Consider the following 16,846-nt stretch of genomic DNA (forward strand, 5'->3'; position numbering starts at 1 on the left):
GGAGGGAGGGAAGAGTTGAACATGACACAATAATTCATAATTTCAGCTTTTATTTCCTGTATTTACACCAAGATGTGTTAATCTACTTAACATATCACCATTGGTATCAGGCCACCCAATCGTCTGGGCTGAGAGGGGAAGATCGAGCAGGCCTTGGGACAAGAGGGCAGAGGAGAGTGGAAAGCAGAGTGGAAGATGCAGGATCAGTGGGGAGATTGGAGAAGGATTCAAGAGGGAGAAAAGCAGTGACTCTGGATGTGAGAGGAGGGTCCATCATTGTACAGTGGTTTCATTTGGCATTTAGCCTCTGCGAGAAGAGTGCTGCTGGCTGGGAAATAATATTTAAAAGTTTCCGACAGCAGGGGGCAGCTGCATTGCATTTTGGCCTGTAACAGGCCGAGCAGTGATTTGTAGCAACATTAGCCATAATCCATGGTGGTTGCTCGAAAACAAATCCTAAAGCACAAAGTGGCAAATGTGGGCACTTCGTTGCTCAACAAAAATTTTGTAATGCATTTTTTTGATCCCGCATGCCCTTTTGTTTTCAATTGCCTACCATTAAAACCCCTTTTTTTGAAATATCTTGGCTTCAGTGAAATTTTCCAAATAATGTTTGTGCAGCGAAAACTTTCAGAGATAATTTGCCATAACCAGCTAACATTTGTAAAATTCGACATCCCTATATCATTTAACAACTCTTAATCTGTCCCCCTATCATTCGTGCATTTCTGTTACCCTGTTTTGAAGTGAAAAAGGAAATTAAATGGAATGGAAACGGTTTAAAAACTTTTTTAACATTTTATTTTAAATTGGCTCAGTGCTTTTTGAAAGAGTCTTTAAAAGATTTGCTTGTCATAATTTGCTCTTCATAATGGAATGGTTGAAATCATAAAAGCATCAGTACTTCTGTTAATGTGCCCACTTTTTCAGCTTGTTCCGCTAGACATTATGCCCAGTTAGGGCATTTAGGGGGTTTCTGTTCTACTGAAAATGTACCAAACCAAGATTGTGTACCATTGCACCCTGAATTGTTACTCGTTTAGTCCAGTCTGAATTTCATATATTTCACATTTTTTTTAAGTCGTTTTTTTGAAGATAGATTAGTCTTTCACTACAATATTTATTTTCCTTTGGAGTTGATTTTCCTCAATCTGTCTCTTGTAGTCCTTTTCATTATCTGTTCAAAGAAATTAAGATTTGGTATTTTGGCCTAAATTATTTCTGGTTCTTAAGCCATATTGTTTGAAGGCTTTTTGGGTGATTTTAATGGTGCAGAAAGCATGACTTTACATGGTGCAAAAGCTAAATGACCAAGGGCATGTTTATGGAGCTTGCCCAGTAGGATAAAATCGCATTGCTTTGACCAAATATTGATAAACTAAGTAAAGAAAAAAAAAAAAGAAGAAATTAACTTCCCTGTGTGGAATTCAAAATCTTATTGCAAAAAACGCATATTAAAATGGGTGTGATGAATCTGAATCTGACGTTTCCCTGCTGCGTTATTACGGCTAACAACTATTCAAGGGACGGCAAACATTCAGGCAATTCAGCCAACATTCAGGTCCTGTAACATCCTGACTAAATTTAATGCTGCTGATGAACTACTTTTTTCTTGCCAGTAAAGGAATGGAAACTAAATGGGATGGAATCATTTAGGCGGTAAAAAAAAAAAAAAAAAAAAAAAGTTTGCAATCAATGCCTTTTGAAAGTCTTTTAATAATGGTATAAAAACGTTAATGTTGAATTGTCTGACTCGAGATGTCTAACAAAAAAAAAACGAATTCTCAGTTTTGAATTTTGGGTTAAGTGTCTGCATTTGACGAGTCAACTGGGGCATGTTGATTTAACAAGGAATTACTCTTGAGTGTGTTGAATATGCTGGCTCCAAGTGCTGGGGTGGCCAACTCCCAATGGCTCCCTTCTCATGCCCCCCTTCTCCATTGCACCCTTTGTGGTGAAAAGACAATGGGGTGCTCTCCTCACGTAAGTGCCAAACTTGTCTTTGCAGCCTTTTCTCTGCCAGCTCTTCCAACATGCTCTGATCAGTGTCTTCCTGTGTCCCCCTCAGATGATTGAGGATGTGTTGGGCGAGGGACCAGTTTCAGCCAGTCGATTCAGTCGTTGGTTTTCGAGCAACGCAAGCCCATCTGGGAGTCGCTCCAGCAGCCTACGCTCCACCCCTCATGAGGAGCTTGAGAGATTGGCAGGTTTGTATGCTGAGCAGCTCCCTTCTCTTTTGGTGTCCTCACGCAATGTTTGTCCATTGGTTGGCGTGAGTATTCTCTGCAATTCACTTCTCCCAGAAGGCCTATGAATCTGTTTGCAGGAAGCATTGCTGCAACCTAAGGGTTTGTTTTGTCGTCTAGGCCTGGACCCACGCTGTACTTCCCCTGGTCACACCCTTGCCCCCTACTTCACTCCCATCCAGTCTGTCGAACGGAAGGAGAAAGTGGACATTCTAGAGCTGCTGCACAAGGCAAAGATTGACCTCAAGCCCTTGCTGTCCAGCTTGTCGGTCAATAAAGAACGGTTGCGTGAGAGCAGTAAGTGCTTACCTGCCTTTTGACTCTTTCACTCCAGACTATATGTTAGTCTAATCATAGCCATTTAAGGTTATATATGTTGTGGTGTTGTCTCTAAAACGGTCTATGCTGTAGAACTGTATAAGAATACGTGTCTCCGAATCAAATTCCCTATGGCGAGTATTTGGGAACTGAGGTTTGGGCTCTAAAGCCAGCTCTCCTTATGCTGAAAGGACACTGCTGACCCCTACTGTTGGGACCTTGCAAGTATTTCAGATGGATTGCAATGCATTTGTATATTTGCCACCTGGTGATGTTTGTGTGACCAAGTAGTTACTGTGGGGGTTTATGCAAATCCCCTCCAGGCTGGTCTTGAGGCGGAAGCACCAAAACCACTGTATTTAACAGTGGGTGTCTTTCTTTTCTCTATCCCTTACTGCTTGTGATTAAAAAAGAATTGATTTAATCATCTCCCTCACATGTTGAAGAAGCTGTGTGTTTTCTTGCCAATCGATAATTTCATTGGCACACTTGTTTATCAATGAAAATGAAAATGGGTTGAGATGTGATCAGATTAAAGGGCAGGTTTCCGCCCTGTCTGCTCAGCAGTTGTCACTGTCAGGTTGTAAGCTTATTAGTGAAATCGGATTGTGTGCTTCCAGCTAATACTGCAGTCTGCAGGACCTGAAGTTGAGTAGGTTTTGAATAGCTGTTTTTATTCATGTTAATAAATACATTAACTAATTGTAGCTCCCCACTTAGTTTATTTATGGTTAAATTACCATTTAATTATTCAAAAGCGAGGCTAAACTATGCATGTAATTTGGCCTATCACTAGCTATAACTATCTGATGCTGTTACGAGTATGATATACCTGTTGGCTTGCTTGCGCTTACAAATTTTCACTTTATACAGTCCGACTGATGCACATGCATTTTGAATGGCGATTGAACTTTTGCAGGTGCTACTTCACAGCTGGGCATGTATGAAAAAATACCCCAGCCACTCACAATAAACGACTTAGCCAAGCAATTGTTTTGACTGAGCACGCAACGTTTGCGATATAATAAAAATAATAAAATTATTTTTTGTCATCTTTCACTGACTGTTTGACACAATAGGCTGAGCATTTAGACTTTATTAGGATGGGAAAACTTACTGATGTGTGTTATACATGCATGCATTCTCTATACATTTCTATATGGTGGTGCTGCCCGATCAAGCTGAGTCATAAAATATATTCTTCCCCATGCCTCGCCCAAATTAATAGTTTGAATAGTTGCTGCTTTGATCCCACCTGCCCTCCCCCACATACATTTATTTTGACTGATTGTGAGTTTTGATTTCTCTGTTCTCCAGCTCACTCAGGAGTGGTGCTCTCCCTGGAAGAAGTGGAGGTGGGTCTAAAGGGTCTTAAGGTTCAGGCTGATCAGCAGCAGTGTGGTGGGGGAACACCCTTCATGGCAGAACACCTGGAGGAGGCACTGACTGGAAGGGTCAGTGCGGCCCTCCAACCTCGAGATGCTGACATGTCTGCCTTCAACAAGCTTGTCAGCACCATGAAGGCAAGTGGCACTCTGCCCACCCAACCCAAAGTCAACGCCAACAACGTAAGTGTTTCGTGGTGGCTGATGCCTCATCCTGCCAGGTGCGCAGTGTGCATGCGGATGTGAAAAGTTCTGCGAGCATGCCACTGCTGTCAGGTAATGCTGTGCTGAGGTGTAGCGGCTGTTGAATAAAGAATTTGCATGTGATGTTCAGCCGAACCATTGTATTGTTACTAACTCCACCTTTTTAGATGCAAGAATGATCCAGAAGAATTTCCAGTCTGGATTAAGTGATGGGCATAAATTTGTACAGTTTTTTTGCTTCAGGCTTCCATTCCTTTATGTGGTTAGCATTAAATTGCTCAGTCTTCTCAATCTATTCCTTGCAATTGAAATGCATCTCCAAGCAAGAAGGAAGTCTTGTGGTGCACCTTTTGATTTGAAAGAAGTCATTTTAAAATGGAAGAAATTGACTTCTAATCCTCTCTCTGAATGATGATGCAACCTCTTGTATGGCTCAGTGGTTTGTTAAATATTTCATGCTGTTTCAAGACAAGCCCTAAGACAAAGGGATGTTCTCTGCTGTGGGGGTGCACATGGTGGTGTATATTTGTTTTTTATTCTGGTTGGGGGGTGTGGGCATGGGGTGCTGAATGAAAACTCAACCATTTCTGGATGCTACTTCTACCTTTCCTCCCTCCCTAGCAGCAACCGCTTTCAGACCACCCACTGGCTCCTTTGCCTGAAGCCCAAGTGCCCTCAGCACAGCAGAAGAACATCTTGCAGGTACAGGAACTCCACAGGGAGAATCCCCAAAACATCCATCTACACTCAATAACCAAAAATGACAGTCAATGTCCAATGTTCACTGGCAACTTGTCTGATGCTCATGTTGTTCAAATGTACCTAGACTGGTTATGTCTCGGTTCATTGGTTTGCCTCCTTGTGGACATAATAACGTGGCCTGAAAGTTGGTCTAACTCTTGACATGTAATTTTTAATTTAAAATTGTAATAGATATTCAAAATATTAACAAGGAATATTCAAACATATTTTTCAAACATTATGAAAGCCTTCAGTGTGACACCACCACAAATTGTGTTGCTCTGCAGGGCTGCTGAGAGCCAGTCAGAAAATCAATCTTGATTGTTGTGCAAAATTGCTATGAACGATGCAACTGTGCATTTGTCTTCACAGGAAATCTTGGGTCCCCAGGGCCCGCCTCGTGTGAGCTCTCCCAATCTCTTGAGCAACCTGATGGGCAGTACTGATCCTGGTCCTGGCATGCAGAAGCAGAGAGGCCCCTCACCACCACTATTCCCTCAGAGGGCGCCATCACCTGAATTCTTCTCTGGACGCATGCATCCTCGAGCCAGTAAGCTCCTCCTTCCTCACTGCATTCTTTATTCCCCTGTACTGAGTACAGTTTCCCTCTTTATTGCTGGTCTCCTATGTTTATTCGACAGTAATGTGTACAGTGGTTACATTCAGTGGCTGGCAAAGGTTAATGCTGCATCTTTGCTTTATATCAATTTAGATAATCTCCCAATACGTTGCCATTCTTTCAGGCCATGTAAATCAATCTGCAATTTTGTTGGGATTCCGATGACTGCTTTGGAGAACACCCCCAGTCTATCTAGGGCAGATTTCTCATGTGCAGTTTGGTCGTGCCTCAGCAAGAGGTTGACATACAAAAAGGCTTTCTCCTGTCCCTTCATGTGTTCATTAAATATAGACAATGACTGACAACAGTATTCACCGTGTACTGTCGCATGCTGATTTTAGTGCATAGAATGGCAAATATTTTTGCTGTTTTAACTTTTTGTTCAATTTATTTTTCAAAGCTGTTTAAAATGGACTTAGGTTATAGTATGCATTGTATGCTTATAAAATTTACAAATTTGATTATGTTCATTTTAATGAAATCTTCCGGTGTGTTTAGTGTTCCCTGGTGGCCCTCAGCCCATGCTAGGAGAGCAGTTTCCAGAGCTCCACAGACCTATGAGTCCTGGACCAACCCTGCAGCAGGTAGGTGCATGACTTGTCAAGTTTGAAAGTTGCAGATCCAGTGAAAAAAACAAAAAAAAACAACTGACGGTTGTGTGCAAGTGACCGCTATGCAAAGGTGATGGCCATGGCAGCTTGGTTAGCTAGCAGCCTACTTGGTTTATTTCAAAGCTGCGGTCGTAACAAAATCATAGCAAAGCGGTTTTCATTCAACTGAGCTGCTTCTGTATGTGGTGAGATGGGATAGCCATTTAGGCATGGCCATAATATACTTCTTGGTCTCATGCTACTGAATACGTTTCACTCATTTGCACCTGAGTGCTTAGCTCAGTGTTGTTGTAACAAAGAATGTCCTATGTAAACCTTATGTTCTTCATCAATTTTAGCTGCAGTAATCAATTTGATATCAATTGATTTTGCAATATTGCAGTGCCGTCTTATCACTACTAGTGTTCCTACCAGATGTGTTGAAGCAGCAGTTGTGGAAAGTGGAAGCAGCTGACCGTATTTGATAGGCTAGTAGAAGAAGCAAACGCATCCATTTTGGCACAGACTCGTATAACCATAGGTATTTGACCAATTTTTACTCCGTTAATTCCAAAATTGGTACTAGGTGTCCATTCCATGTGTGGCCCATCAAATTGCCATTTTTGTAGTAGCAATTCGACTTGCATCATAGGAGGAAATGTTCCTTAGCAAAAGCTGGTCAAACATTACATTACATTATTGGCATTTGGCAGACGCTCTTATCCAGAGTGACGTACAGTTGATTAGACTAAGCAGGAGACGATCCTCCCCTGGAGCAATGCAGAGTTAAGGGCCTTGCTCAAGGGATCTTATTGTGGCTACTCCGGGATTAGAACCACCGACCTTGTGTGTCCCAGTCATTTACCTTAACCACTACACTACAGGCCGCCCCAAACTATACTACACAACTACAGTATAATGTGTGTGTATTCAGTTCACAGCCATTTTGTGCTTTCCCTTTTCCCCTTTTTTCAAGCTGTGAAATTATTTTTCCGGTGGTCACCATGTGTCCCTGAATCTTTGGTCCTGACTTCTCTGGCTATCCATGTGTCCTACACAGATGAGGGCCCTCTCGTTAGGGGTGGACCAGGCCACACTGGAGGCTTTGGCATTTCAGCAGGACCTCGCTCTACATGTGCGCCCACCCTACCAAGCAGGCCTGGACAAGCTGGCCCAGGAAAAGGCCTTTCGGAACAGGTACTGGACTGACTCGAAACCAGAGCTCCCACATATTTTCATGCAAGAGTGCCAAGACAATAGTGGTCTGTCTCTTCATCCCAAAACCCTCTCCCCTGGGTGACTGAAGCGTCAATTGTGGATTGCCTTGCAGTGCAGATGGCTGCAGTTATTGTTGGCCCTTTACTTGTGGGTAAAACCCTCAAAGTGGACAATGCACAAAAAATACCGTGGTTACTATACAGATATGATAGGATTTGCATTGTGATGTTTCTGTAATATGGCCCCAGGGCCAGGTTTGGATTTGAGGTCCAGATTTGACAATTGCTTGTATGCATTTACATCGAACTTAGTCTGATATTGTTACCTAACATTACCACCTTACCCCACTGCCTTTTGTTGCAGTCCAACGGTACAATTTATCAGTTATTTGTTAGACAAAGTTTCCGCAGAAGTAGTCACTTTTTTTTCTTTTTTTTTTCTTCTCTCTAATCGGTTTGATATGTTGCTCAATATTAGCCTACCATGTTCAACAATGTTGCTGACCATCTGTTGGCAAATCTTCCTCAAAATAAGATGCTAAGAAAATATTCCTAGTGCAAGGAGACCATGCTGGATTGTTTGGAGGTGTGGCCTCATCTCAAATGGAATTTGGTGACATTGTCAAATTGTTGTCACCAAATCAACCAAAACAGGTTGAGGCTTGTAAAAGTTGTGTTGATCAGTAATCTTGTCCACTTACTAGAGCATGGCAAGCATTGCTATGTTTTATTGATGTATCTAAAGCTATTGCATTCATGTGATTGCTGTGAATTGTCATCCACAGCAGACAGCCCAGGATGAACAGGTCACCTGGTCCAGGCAGCCATCGAGCTGGCAGCAGTTCCCCTGGAAACACAGTCACCAGCATGGTGAGGCCACTTGTAATGTACACAAGGAAATTAATAATTGAATAAGGTTGAGTGAAAAAGCTGTTGTTTTCTGTTCAACACTTAGATACTCAGATTAGAACCTTATAGATGTAATTATCAGGGTATGGTTTTAAAATCGTGCCAAGACAAGGGACTGTATCACTTGGAAGTAAATATGTATAATCATTAACAAATCTGGGTGTACAGCTTTCAGTTCAGTTGCCAGCCATGTCACTTTCTCTACTGTGATCCTCGGTCTGTATCCCCCTCTGCGTTCCCCCATCTGAATAAAGTTGGGGGAGCATGCATAAAGAAGATGCACAGTTCCACTGCTTTTGTATGAGGTTCAACTGTACTTTTTACTTGCTTCCTAAACTGTTCAGCTGTCACCATCGTTCACGCCAACCTCTGTCATAAGGAAGATGTATGAGACCAAGGAGAAGAGTCGTGATGAACCCAGTGGTTGCCTAGATGGCAAAGAGAACATTAGACGCTCACAGGATGGTATGCAGAAGATCCCCTTAAGCCACATTAAAATACACATTCATAACACAGAAATGTGAAGCTGCAAGGAACGATATGCCAAAGCTACTATGCCTTCCATAAACTTCCATAAATACTTTCAGGCTCTGCTGTAAGCCACAAACCTTTGTGAAGAACATCTTACATTAGCACTTCAGCGATCACCAGTCATCTCTGAACCTTCAGTTAATTACAAAGTAAAAATGGGAAGTCATTGTGCCAAGAGTGGTGAGGACTTCTGAATCTCAAGATAACTTCAACGTATTTTTGGAGGTCAATAAGCAAGCTTGATCCGTAATGGGATGGAGCAAGTGGGGTACTTGCGGCCTGTTTTGGCACAGATACCAATGCTTCAGATGGCATTGGTGCACCTCAATTGTGTACCATCAATTTGACCAACATCTTTCTTACTTATATAATCTTTGATATTATTATCAAATGTATAATTCATTATAATATATTTTTTTAAGTATAATAGTTTCTGAACATGTGCATATGAATTTAGGCTAAATATTGCAAACCTTATTAATGAAGTTATCTATGGTAGCCTACTTTCTTTGAAAGCTGTATTGTTATCTTGTCTGATGGTTTACATAAATGTTTCTTTTTTGTGACACAGTATGATGTCTATTGGCTAGTTTTGATGGGGAAGTTACGTCCGCTAGTTGGAGGAGCTGGCACTGAGTGAACAATAGTGAAGCAAAAATGCCTAGCTTGTGAGATGGCAGCGCCCTAGTACTAGTGGCTGCCAAAAAAAGTTAACAATTTTATAACATACAGGACGGTTTCAAATTTGAGTGCAGCACCATCTTTTATCTAATGTTAAACGCTATTCTTTCTTCCACACAGAAAACAGCAGCTCCCCTAGCTCCTTCTTGGACAGTGCGGATGGCAACAGCTTGCCTGCTGGGGGCATGAAGACGGGGTTCCCTCGATCTACCTGCTCCACTCCTCTTTCTGGCCAGGGCCGGCACTCCAAGGACCCAGATCGGACTCGGCCAAGCTCCTCCGGCCAACACACCCCCACACTGGTGTCCCCTGGCTCTGCATCTCCCTTCCCTCGGCCCGTCTACCCTGTGCCGTTGCTATCCCATGTGCCTTTGGTGCGGCCCCCACCACACCAGCTCCCCCCCAGTGTGGTGCAGCGGATGATAGCCCAAGGCATGCAACCCCAACAGCTGCCCCCTTCCCTTCTGCAGGCTGGTCCGTATCATCTTTTATTATCCACTTAACTGTTTTTTTGTGATTAATAGTGTTTGTGAACAGATCTATTTCTATTGTTTTATGCATATGGGTGTGTATATATGCATATTTCTTCAAATATTAAATGTGTTGTCACATGGTTTTCTCATCGGCCTTCAATTAGTCCTAGAACAGGGCAATGCTTGCTCACTGATGATCACTGAGGCATCTAGCTGAACGTTGGCCAATAAACACATGAAAGAGGACTACAGGAATGACCAGGAGGAATGTCAAGCAGAAATGTCAATTTAATTTTTTTTATAATTGTGCTCTGCTAGTGTGCACCCCTCTAAATTTTGGGTGTATGGAATTGGACTGTGGCACATTTGAATTAATATTAAACTGGCTTGTCATTAATCAACATTCCCTACTTGCAGAGTTGTGCAACGTTCAACAGAATTTGGCAAATTACATTTGGAATTCATTTAACTTTGCATGCATCAAGTCTTCATCAGCCCCATTGTGAATAGTTGGACCCAGAACTGGTTGTTTGAACTTGGAATATTTCTTCCCTGCATTTCCTCCCCAGGCATTTTTCCACCAGGTGTGGACCTCTCCCAGTTACAGGGGCTGCCCCCTGCCCTGTTAGGGCAGTCTTTCTACCCAATTGGAGCTGCAGGACACCCTCTTCTGCCCCCCCGTGCTGGCACTCCCATGCAGTTTACAGTCATGCAGCAGCCACTGCAGCAGAGACAAGGTTAGTTCTCCATGGCAAATTAAGTGTATTAGGATTTAGTAGGCTATGTCCTTAGGATAGCCTCTCCTAGTGATGGGTTTCTAAATATCACATCCTTGTGGTGTTCAGATGTGAGAAGGTATGTGATCTGTAAATGTGTACTTATGAGCCTAAAATGTAATCATCACAACTGTTATTAACACTTCCTATTCTCCAGTGGCACAGACATCTGTCCCTGGCTCTCACCCGGCCGGCTCACTGTCACAGAGCCATGGACCACACCGGACAGGCCACCCCCAGCGCCGAGGAGGCAGCCCCCCCATGGGCCTGGCCAAGTGGTTCGGCTCTGATGTCTTGCAGCAACCCTTACCCTCCATGCCAGCCAAGGTCATCAGTGTGGATGAACTTGAGTTCCGTCAATGAGGCACCAAGAGCAGGACATGATACAAAGCAGAACACAGGCTTTTTTTTCTTTTCTTTTTTTTTTTTGTGCAACAATGTGAATTTTGTTTTCTATAACAGATGTACAGATTGTGAAGCACTCGGTCTGTTTCCGTTCTTCGTCTTATACCTGGAGGGAGTTGTAGCCGGGTGGTTTAGATGCAACAACATTGAGCAGACAAAAGAACGACAAGTACTTGGAAGCCTTTTTTTTTTTTTTTTAATATACATTTCTTTTACCCCTTTTGGGGTTGCATAGTTTTGTATTGGAAATGTGTGTAGGTGGGATTTTGTAATATGAAGAAAATGATGTATGAGCCCAATTTGTACAGACTGCGGGTTTTTTTCTTTCATCGTGTACATAGAAATGCTTTTTTTTTTCTGTTGGAAATGCCATCCTGCTGTATAGATAGTACTACTTGGGACAATTGAGTAGAACAGCCAAGTAAGAGTGGAGACTTGGTTCAATCCTGTCATGCTTAGCTATATAATTTTGCTCCTGATGGTTTTGATTTGCTGCTCTGAGCAAGATGGTGCTTGTCATTGACGTAGTGATTCATTGGAGAGCGGAAATGTCCTGTGAGAATTTTTTATTTAACATGCAGCCTATTTCCCCCCCCCCCCCCCCAACGTAAGATGTTATCCTTTCACTTCTGTCCACCCCCCTCAAATGTCTTTCTGAAAAGGCTCTTTGGAGATTCGGGCCTGTTATGATTGGACCACCTCCAGCCCATGACTGAATGAGAGGTTGAGTGGACAGGATGAGGATCTCCATATAGCCCTTAACTTTTCAGAAGCAGTTTGTATTGAGATTATTATTATTATTTTTTTTTTTTTGTGACCTCTGGGCAGTTATGTGATTGTGCCTTTCTCTATGGCTGTTTTCTGCTTCCCTCTTTGTCTCCCCACAGTCACTGGAAGTGAAGCGCTGCTCTGGATCACATCAATTTCTTTTTGGGGTGGTAGATTAAATTTGTTTAAAGTATATACTATGTGCTATTAAGTAAAAGGGCACAAATAGAATTGATAAATAAAAAATAAAAAAAAAGTTCAATAAAAATCACTCACATAGAATTGTTTGGTGGCTTTGTTACCAGGATTCTTGAACTCAAGGGTACGAATACAGAATCCCTGTGATCTGTACATTTTGGTTCCTTTCATTTTTGAATGGCCTACCAGGGGGATGGGATATGACTGGCTAGACCTCGATCACATTTGCAGGAGACCCCTTCCTGCCCCTTACACCTGTGTGAGTTGGGGGAGAAGTCTGCTTTTCAGCATCTTTGTCCATATGACTGGTCTATATAACTGCATTGTTGCTCTTTGCTTTGCTAATACGTTTTTAAACCTTACTCATACATGTTATTACTCCAAGTATGTATGGGCAGATATTAGTGCCAGCAGGAATTGAATTTCAATTGTGTAACTTCAATGCAAATATTGACAGCACCAATGGTTTGCAGTGAGACAATCTTTGCCTACAGGTGCATCTCAAAAAATTTGAATATTGTGGAAAAGTTCATTCCATAATTTAATTCAAAAAGTGAAACTTTCATATTCTAGATTCATTACACATGAAGTGAATCATTTCAAGCCTTTTTTTGTTGTAATCTTGATTACGGTTTACAGCTCATGAAAAATCCAGTATCTCAAAATATTAGAATATTGCATAAGTCAAAAACAAAAAAAGGATTTATAATATAGAAATGTTGACCTTCTGAAAAGTATGTTCATTTATGTGGACCGTAGTTCCGTGGTCCAAAGTCCTCTTTTCAGATGAAAGTAAATTTTGCATTTGATTTGGAAATCAAGGTCCCAGAGTTTGGAGGAAGAGTAGAGGCACAGAATCGAAGTTGCTTGAAGTCCAGTGTGAAGTTTCCACAGTCCATGATGATTTGGGGGGGGGGGCATGTCATGTCATCTGCCCAAACTACTAATAACTGGTTTGCTGACCATGGTATTACTGTGCTTGATTGGCCAGCCAACTCGCCAGACCTGAACCCCATACATTCTCTATTGTCAAGAGGAAGATGAGATACCAGACCCAGCAATACAGACGAGCTGAAGGCTGCTATCAAAGCAACCTGGGCTTCCATAGCACCTCAGCAGGGCCACAGGCTGAGCCCCCACCAAGTATTGAGTGCATAAATGAACACATAGAAATGTTGCCTTTCTGAAAAGTATTATAAATCCTTTTTTTGATTGGTCTTATGTAATATTCTAATATTTATTTTCATGAGCTGTAATCATCAAGATTAAAACAAAAAAGGCTTGAAATATTTCACTTTGTGTGTAATGAATCTAGAATGTATGAAAGTATCACTTTTTGTATTAAATTTAAAAAATGAACTTTTACATTTTTTGAGATGCACCTGTGTTTACATATCTAAATACATGGATGCATGGTACAGGAAACACTAATTTGATTGTGAACTGAATTTGATCGAATTATCTTATTTGAATTAAAATAATTACACATGTACACATTCAAATTATGCAATTCCAATTTAGTTTCTGCTGGCACTTATTTCTGATGGATTATGTTGGATTATATTTAGAATGTTTTCACTTCGCGGTAATAAAAATGTGTCACCTTGTCAATAACTTCAGTAGATTTTCCCCAAGATATATAGTGAAACCGGTAACTCGCATCCGATCTCGATTCTTACCTAATGCTCGGTAGAACCTAATGACTTGTTCCATGCCACTATGGGAGTGGCCATGCAATAAAGCAGGATGCTTCCCGTGTGGACAAACTTCAGATATGTGAAGGAAAACTGGACCTTGTCAATACACACGTGGAGCTGACGTGGGTCAGCATGGCTAGTAGAGCAGTAACACAAAGGTCTTCCATTGACCCTGTAATGGCAGTGTGGGCCCATCTTCTCTTGCTGGCGTGTCGGTCTTTATTGGCATGACAAAACCGTGGTCAAAAAAAAAAAAAAAAACTGAACTCGTGTTACACTGGCATCTAGCGTTTCATCCAGGCTCTAGGGAACTCGCTGCGGCTCCAAGGCTGCAGAGTTCTCCTCAGTTGGGCATCTTCATATCCTGGAAAATCTTTGCATGGGCCAATGCATGTGCTTCAAACTAATGGGCGTGATTTCAGGTCCGGATGTTTATGTGAAGCCAAAGCATTGGCGCGGGAGTCAAGGCGGCTTTTGTAACAAATCATATACATACCCCAGACAATGGCAACAAATGCTGGCATAATTAGCTAATTGTAGGTAAGTCATCTTCGGCAATTCCGTATTTAACGCAATATAGTCTACCAAGACATGAGGTTTTAGCATTACCAACAAGGTAAGTTCTCTAGGTAAAAGCTAACTATCGATAGTAGCCTACTTTAATACATTTTTGATTTGATAGATTCGTATTACGTGCAAATTTAGCAAGCTGACGTCTAGCTATCATTCATTTATTGTCGAAAACAAATCGTAACGTTAGCTATATGTTTGGTATTATTTTCCTGCTCAGAAATATTAGCTAGCTATAATTTATTAGGGAGGGCAAAGTGGAGCTTTAGAATGTAGACCGCTGTGTGTGCACGTGAGCTCGCCAATACATTTCTCACAGAAAACGTAATTTGTCCACTTTTTTACTTCACAGTAGAGGTGATCAAACTTACAATAACGAAGTGCTAGTGTGTTCTAAGCCTTTACTGGTCCCTGTACGATGTTACTAACATTGTTAGCATGATGTAGCTAGCATACGCGAATAGCACAAAGCCGACTCACTTCCGAACAGAACACGGGGAATGTGTACTTTAGTTATCCCAGACACACAAAGACTTTCATTGATGTGAATTGGACCAATAATTATAGAGAAAATGACAAATGACTACAGAAAAAATACCTGTATTCGGAAGGCCGTGTTTGTTCACCTATTCCTGTTCCGAACAGCCGCTGAAGCACAACTAGCCTACTACACTTTTGCACTCAGTTATGCGGGCAAATTTCTGTATTACATCTTTATCTGGCTAATCTTAACATTAATTAAAAACTGATACCGTCTATTAAAACGATGTGTGTACGTGCGTGAACTTTACAAGGAACACTTTTGACATTGCCGAGCAGCGTAATGAAACTGATTTCCCCAGTTCTGTATTTATAAGACTAATCTGAAGTAATGCAGCATGACCTTGAGAGAGTAGGCAATGCTATCTAAAACATTTACGTGAATATAAAAAGGTAGCTTGTTTAACAGTGACATGAAAATAAACAGCGTGGACCAATGATATCACTCTGTTGTAAATCTACAACAGTGATATCATTGGACAATACTAACTTGTGTGTAGGCGATGGGTGAGAGGACGTTTTATGACGGCGCGAGCATCTCAGAAATTTGAACATTTCTGCAGGAAAAAACGTGTTGTTAATGACGGAGGTCAGAGGAGAAGGGCCAGACTGGTGAAAGCTGACAGGATGGTGACAGTAACGCAAATAACCACGCATTACAACAGTGGTATGCAGAAGAGCATCTCTGAACACACAACATGCCAAACCTCTTCAGCAGATAGGCTACAACAGCAGATGACTAATAAGTCTAAGAAATAAGTCTAATAAATGCCTAATAATGTGTTCACTGTGTGTATAATAGTTAGGGGAAATAATGTAACACAACCGTAATTTGCATGAAGATTTCAATTTTTGCACATGATTATTATTATTTCCTTGCAAGGCAATGTTAATGATCGTGCTTTTTGAAATTTCATTCAAAGGATACTCAAGTTAATTACAGACTGCTCCAAGGGAACTGTTAGGGTTATCATGAAAAGGTAAGTTTGGATAGTTGTCCATCAGTGAAAAAAACATACATTTCCCTTTCCAGTTACAATATGCTTCAGACATGTGGTATTGCATTTTAGTGCAGCTCAAGTACCCCAGGCTCCTGCACGATTGGACCCTACCAGTGGCAAAAATGGTGCTCTGACGGTGGTTCAAGGGCCCATGCATGCACGTCATGGTCTCTCTAGAAGGGTCAGTTACAGAGTTAACACTTGTAACAAAGCTGGAAGACTGAAAGACCAGACGAAAAGGTAAATTTACAATTTTTTTGTTGTGACACAACATATTGTTTCAGCATCAAATGTAGCTACAAGCATTTGGTAATGCAAAGCCCAATTTTTTATCCAGTCAAGATAACGAAGCCAGTCTTTTAAGCTTTTTATTGAAGTAAAATAACTAAATTAAACTGATCATTTAATTTAAGACAGTCTTTAGTTAATCACCATAAAGGTAATAAAAGTATGTTGACAGGATACATTACCCCGTTAACCCCCCCCATTCTTTGAATTGCCTGGGCAATAACAACAGGTTTCCTGAATACCCATTTAGCCTCAGCAGTGTAATCAAGGTTATGGAAACAATTGGAGTTGTTTATTAACTGATTTGCAGCAAGTCTGATAATCCCAAACAGGGCTCAATGTTAAGTATTTTATCTCCTGGTCAAATTGGGCTAGTAGGTCAGTGTTCTACTTGTCCCAGGTACATTTCCACTGTCCCTGCTTCCAACATAAATATAACCAAATTTAAGGGTATTATGCAGACTAAACATTGGATCATAAATCATAGGATGGATGAACAGTAGTGAGAGGCTCATAGCCTATGTGTCACGCACGCTGGCCAAAACAGAAGAAAACTATGAACAGATTGAGAAGGAGGCTCTAGGAATATTTTAAGTAATGAAGTTTCATGACTATCTTTATGGTCACAAATTCTTGCTTGTCTCAGACTAAGATAAAAATAAGGCCCTGATAAAAAATACTAGCACCAA

The 16,846-nt window shown here is 41.4% G+C and overlaps 2 protein-coding genes across 12 annotated transcripts in view; both read left to right on the plus strand.

The window, feature by feature from the left end:
* eif4enif1 (eukaryotic translation initiation factor 4E nuclear import factor 1) overlaps positions 1-12,145 on the plus strand; it is a 29,923-nt gene extending 17,778 nt beyond the window's left edge. For 7 of the 11 annotated variants that reach the window (XM_061259696.1, XM_061259700.1, XM_061259698.1 and 4 more), the window contains 12 exons: positions 2,069-2,207; positions 2,367-2,543; positions 3,882-4,132; positions 4,775-4,855; positions 5,267-5,444; positions 6,012-6,097; positions 7,164-7,300; positions 8,106-8,190; positions 8,574-8,694; positions 9,562-9,915; positions 10,484-10,651; positions 10,848-12,145. In XM_061259696.1, coding sequence (XP_061115680.1) covers positions 2,069-2,207; positions 2,367-2,543; positions 3,882-4,132; positions 4,775-4,855; positions 5,267-5,444; positions 6,012-6,097; positions 7,164-7,300; positions 8,106-8,190; positions 8,574-8,694; positions 9,562-9,915; positions 10,484-10,651; positions 10,848-11,053 — 1,983 coding nt within the window. In that variant the 3' untranslated portion in view covers positions 11,054-12,145. The remainder of the gene's footprint in view (positions 1-2,068; positions 2,208-2,366; positions 2,544-3,881; positions 4,133-4,774; positions 4,856-5,266; positions 5,445-6,011; positions 6,098-7,163; positions 7,301-8,105; positions 8,191-8,573; positions 8,695-9,561; positions 9,916-10,483; positions 10,652-10,847) is intronic. The other 4 variants (XM_061259702.1, XM_061259704.1, XM_061259705.1 and 1 more) reach the window with 4 other exon arrangements.
* A 2,144-nt stretch (positions 12,146-14,289) lies between these two features.
* sfi1 (SFI1 centrin binding protein) overlaps positions 14,290-16,846 on the plus strand; it is a 31,396-nt gene continuing 28,839 nt past the window's right edge. The window contains exons 1-3 of the mRNA XM_061260972.1: positions 14,290-14,374; positions 15,792-15,848; positions 15,939-16,109. Coding sequence (XP_061116956.1) covers positions 15,841-15,848; positions 15,939-16,109 — 179 coding nt within the window. The 5' untranslated portion in view covers positions 14,290-14,374; positions 15,792-15,840. The remainder of the gene's footprint in view (positions 14,375-15,791; positions 15,849-15,938; positions 16,110-16,846) is intronic.

This window comes from Conger conger, chromosome 11 (genome assembly GCF_963514075.1).
Source record: "Conger conger chromosome 11, fConCon1.1, whole genome shotgun sequence".
Lineage (NCBI taxonomy): Eukaryota > Metazoa > Chordata > Actinopteri > Anguilliformes > Congridae > Conger > Conger conger.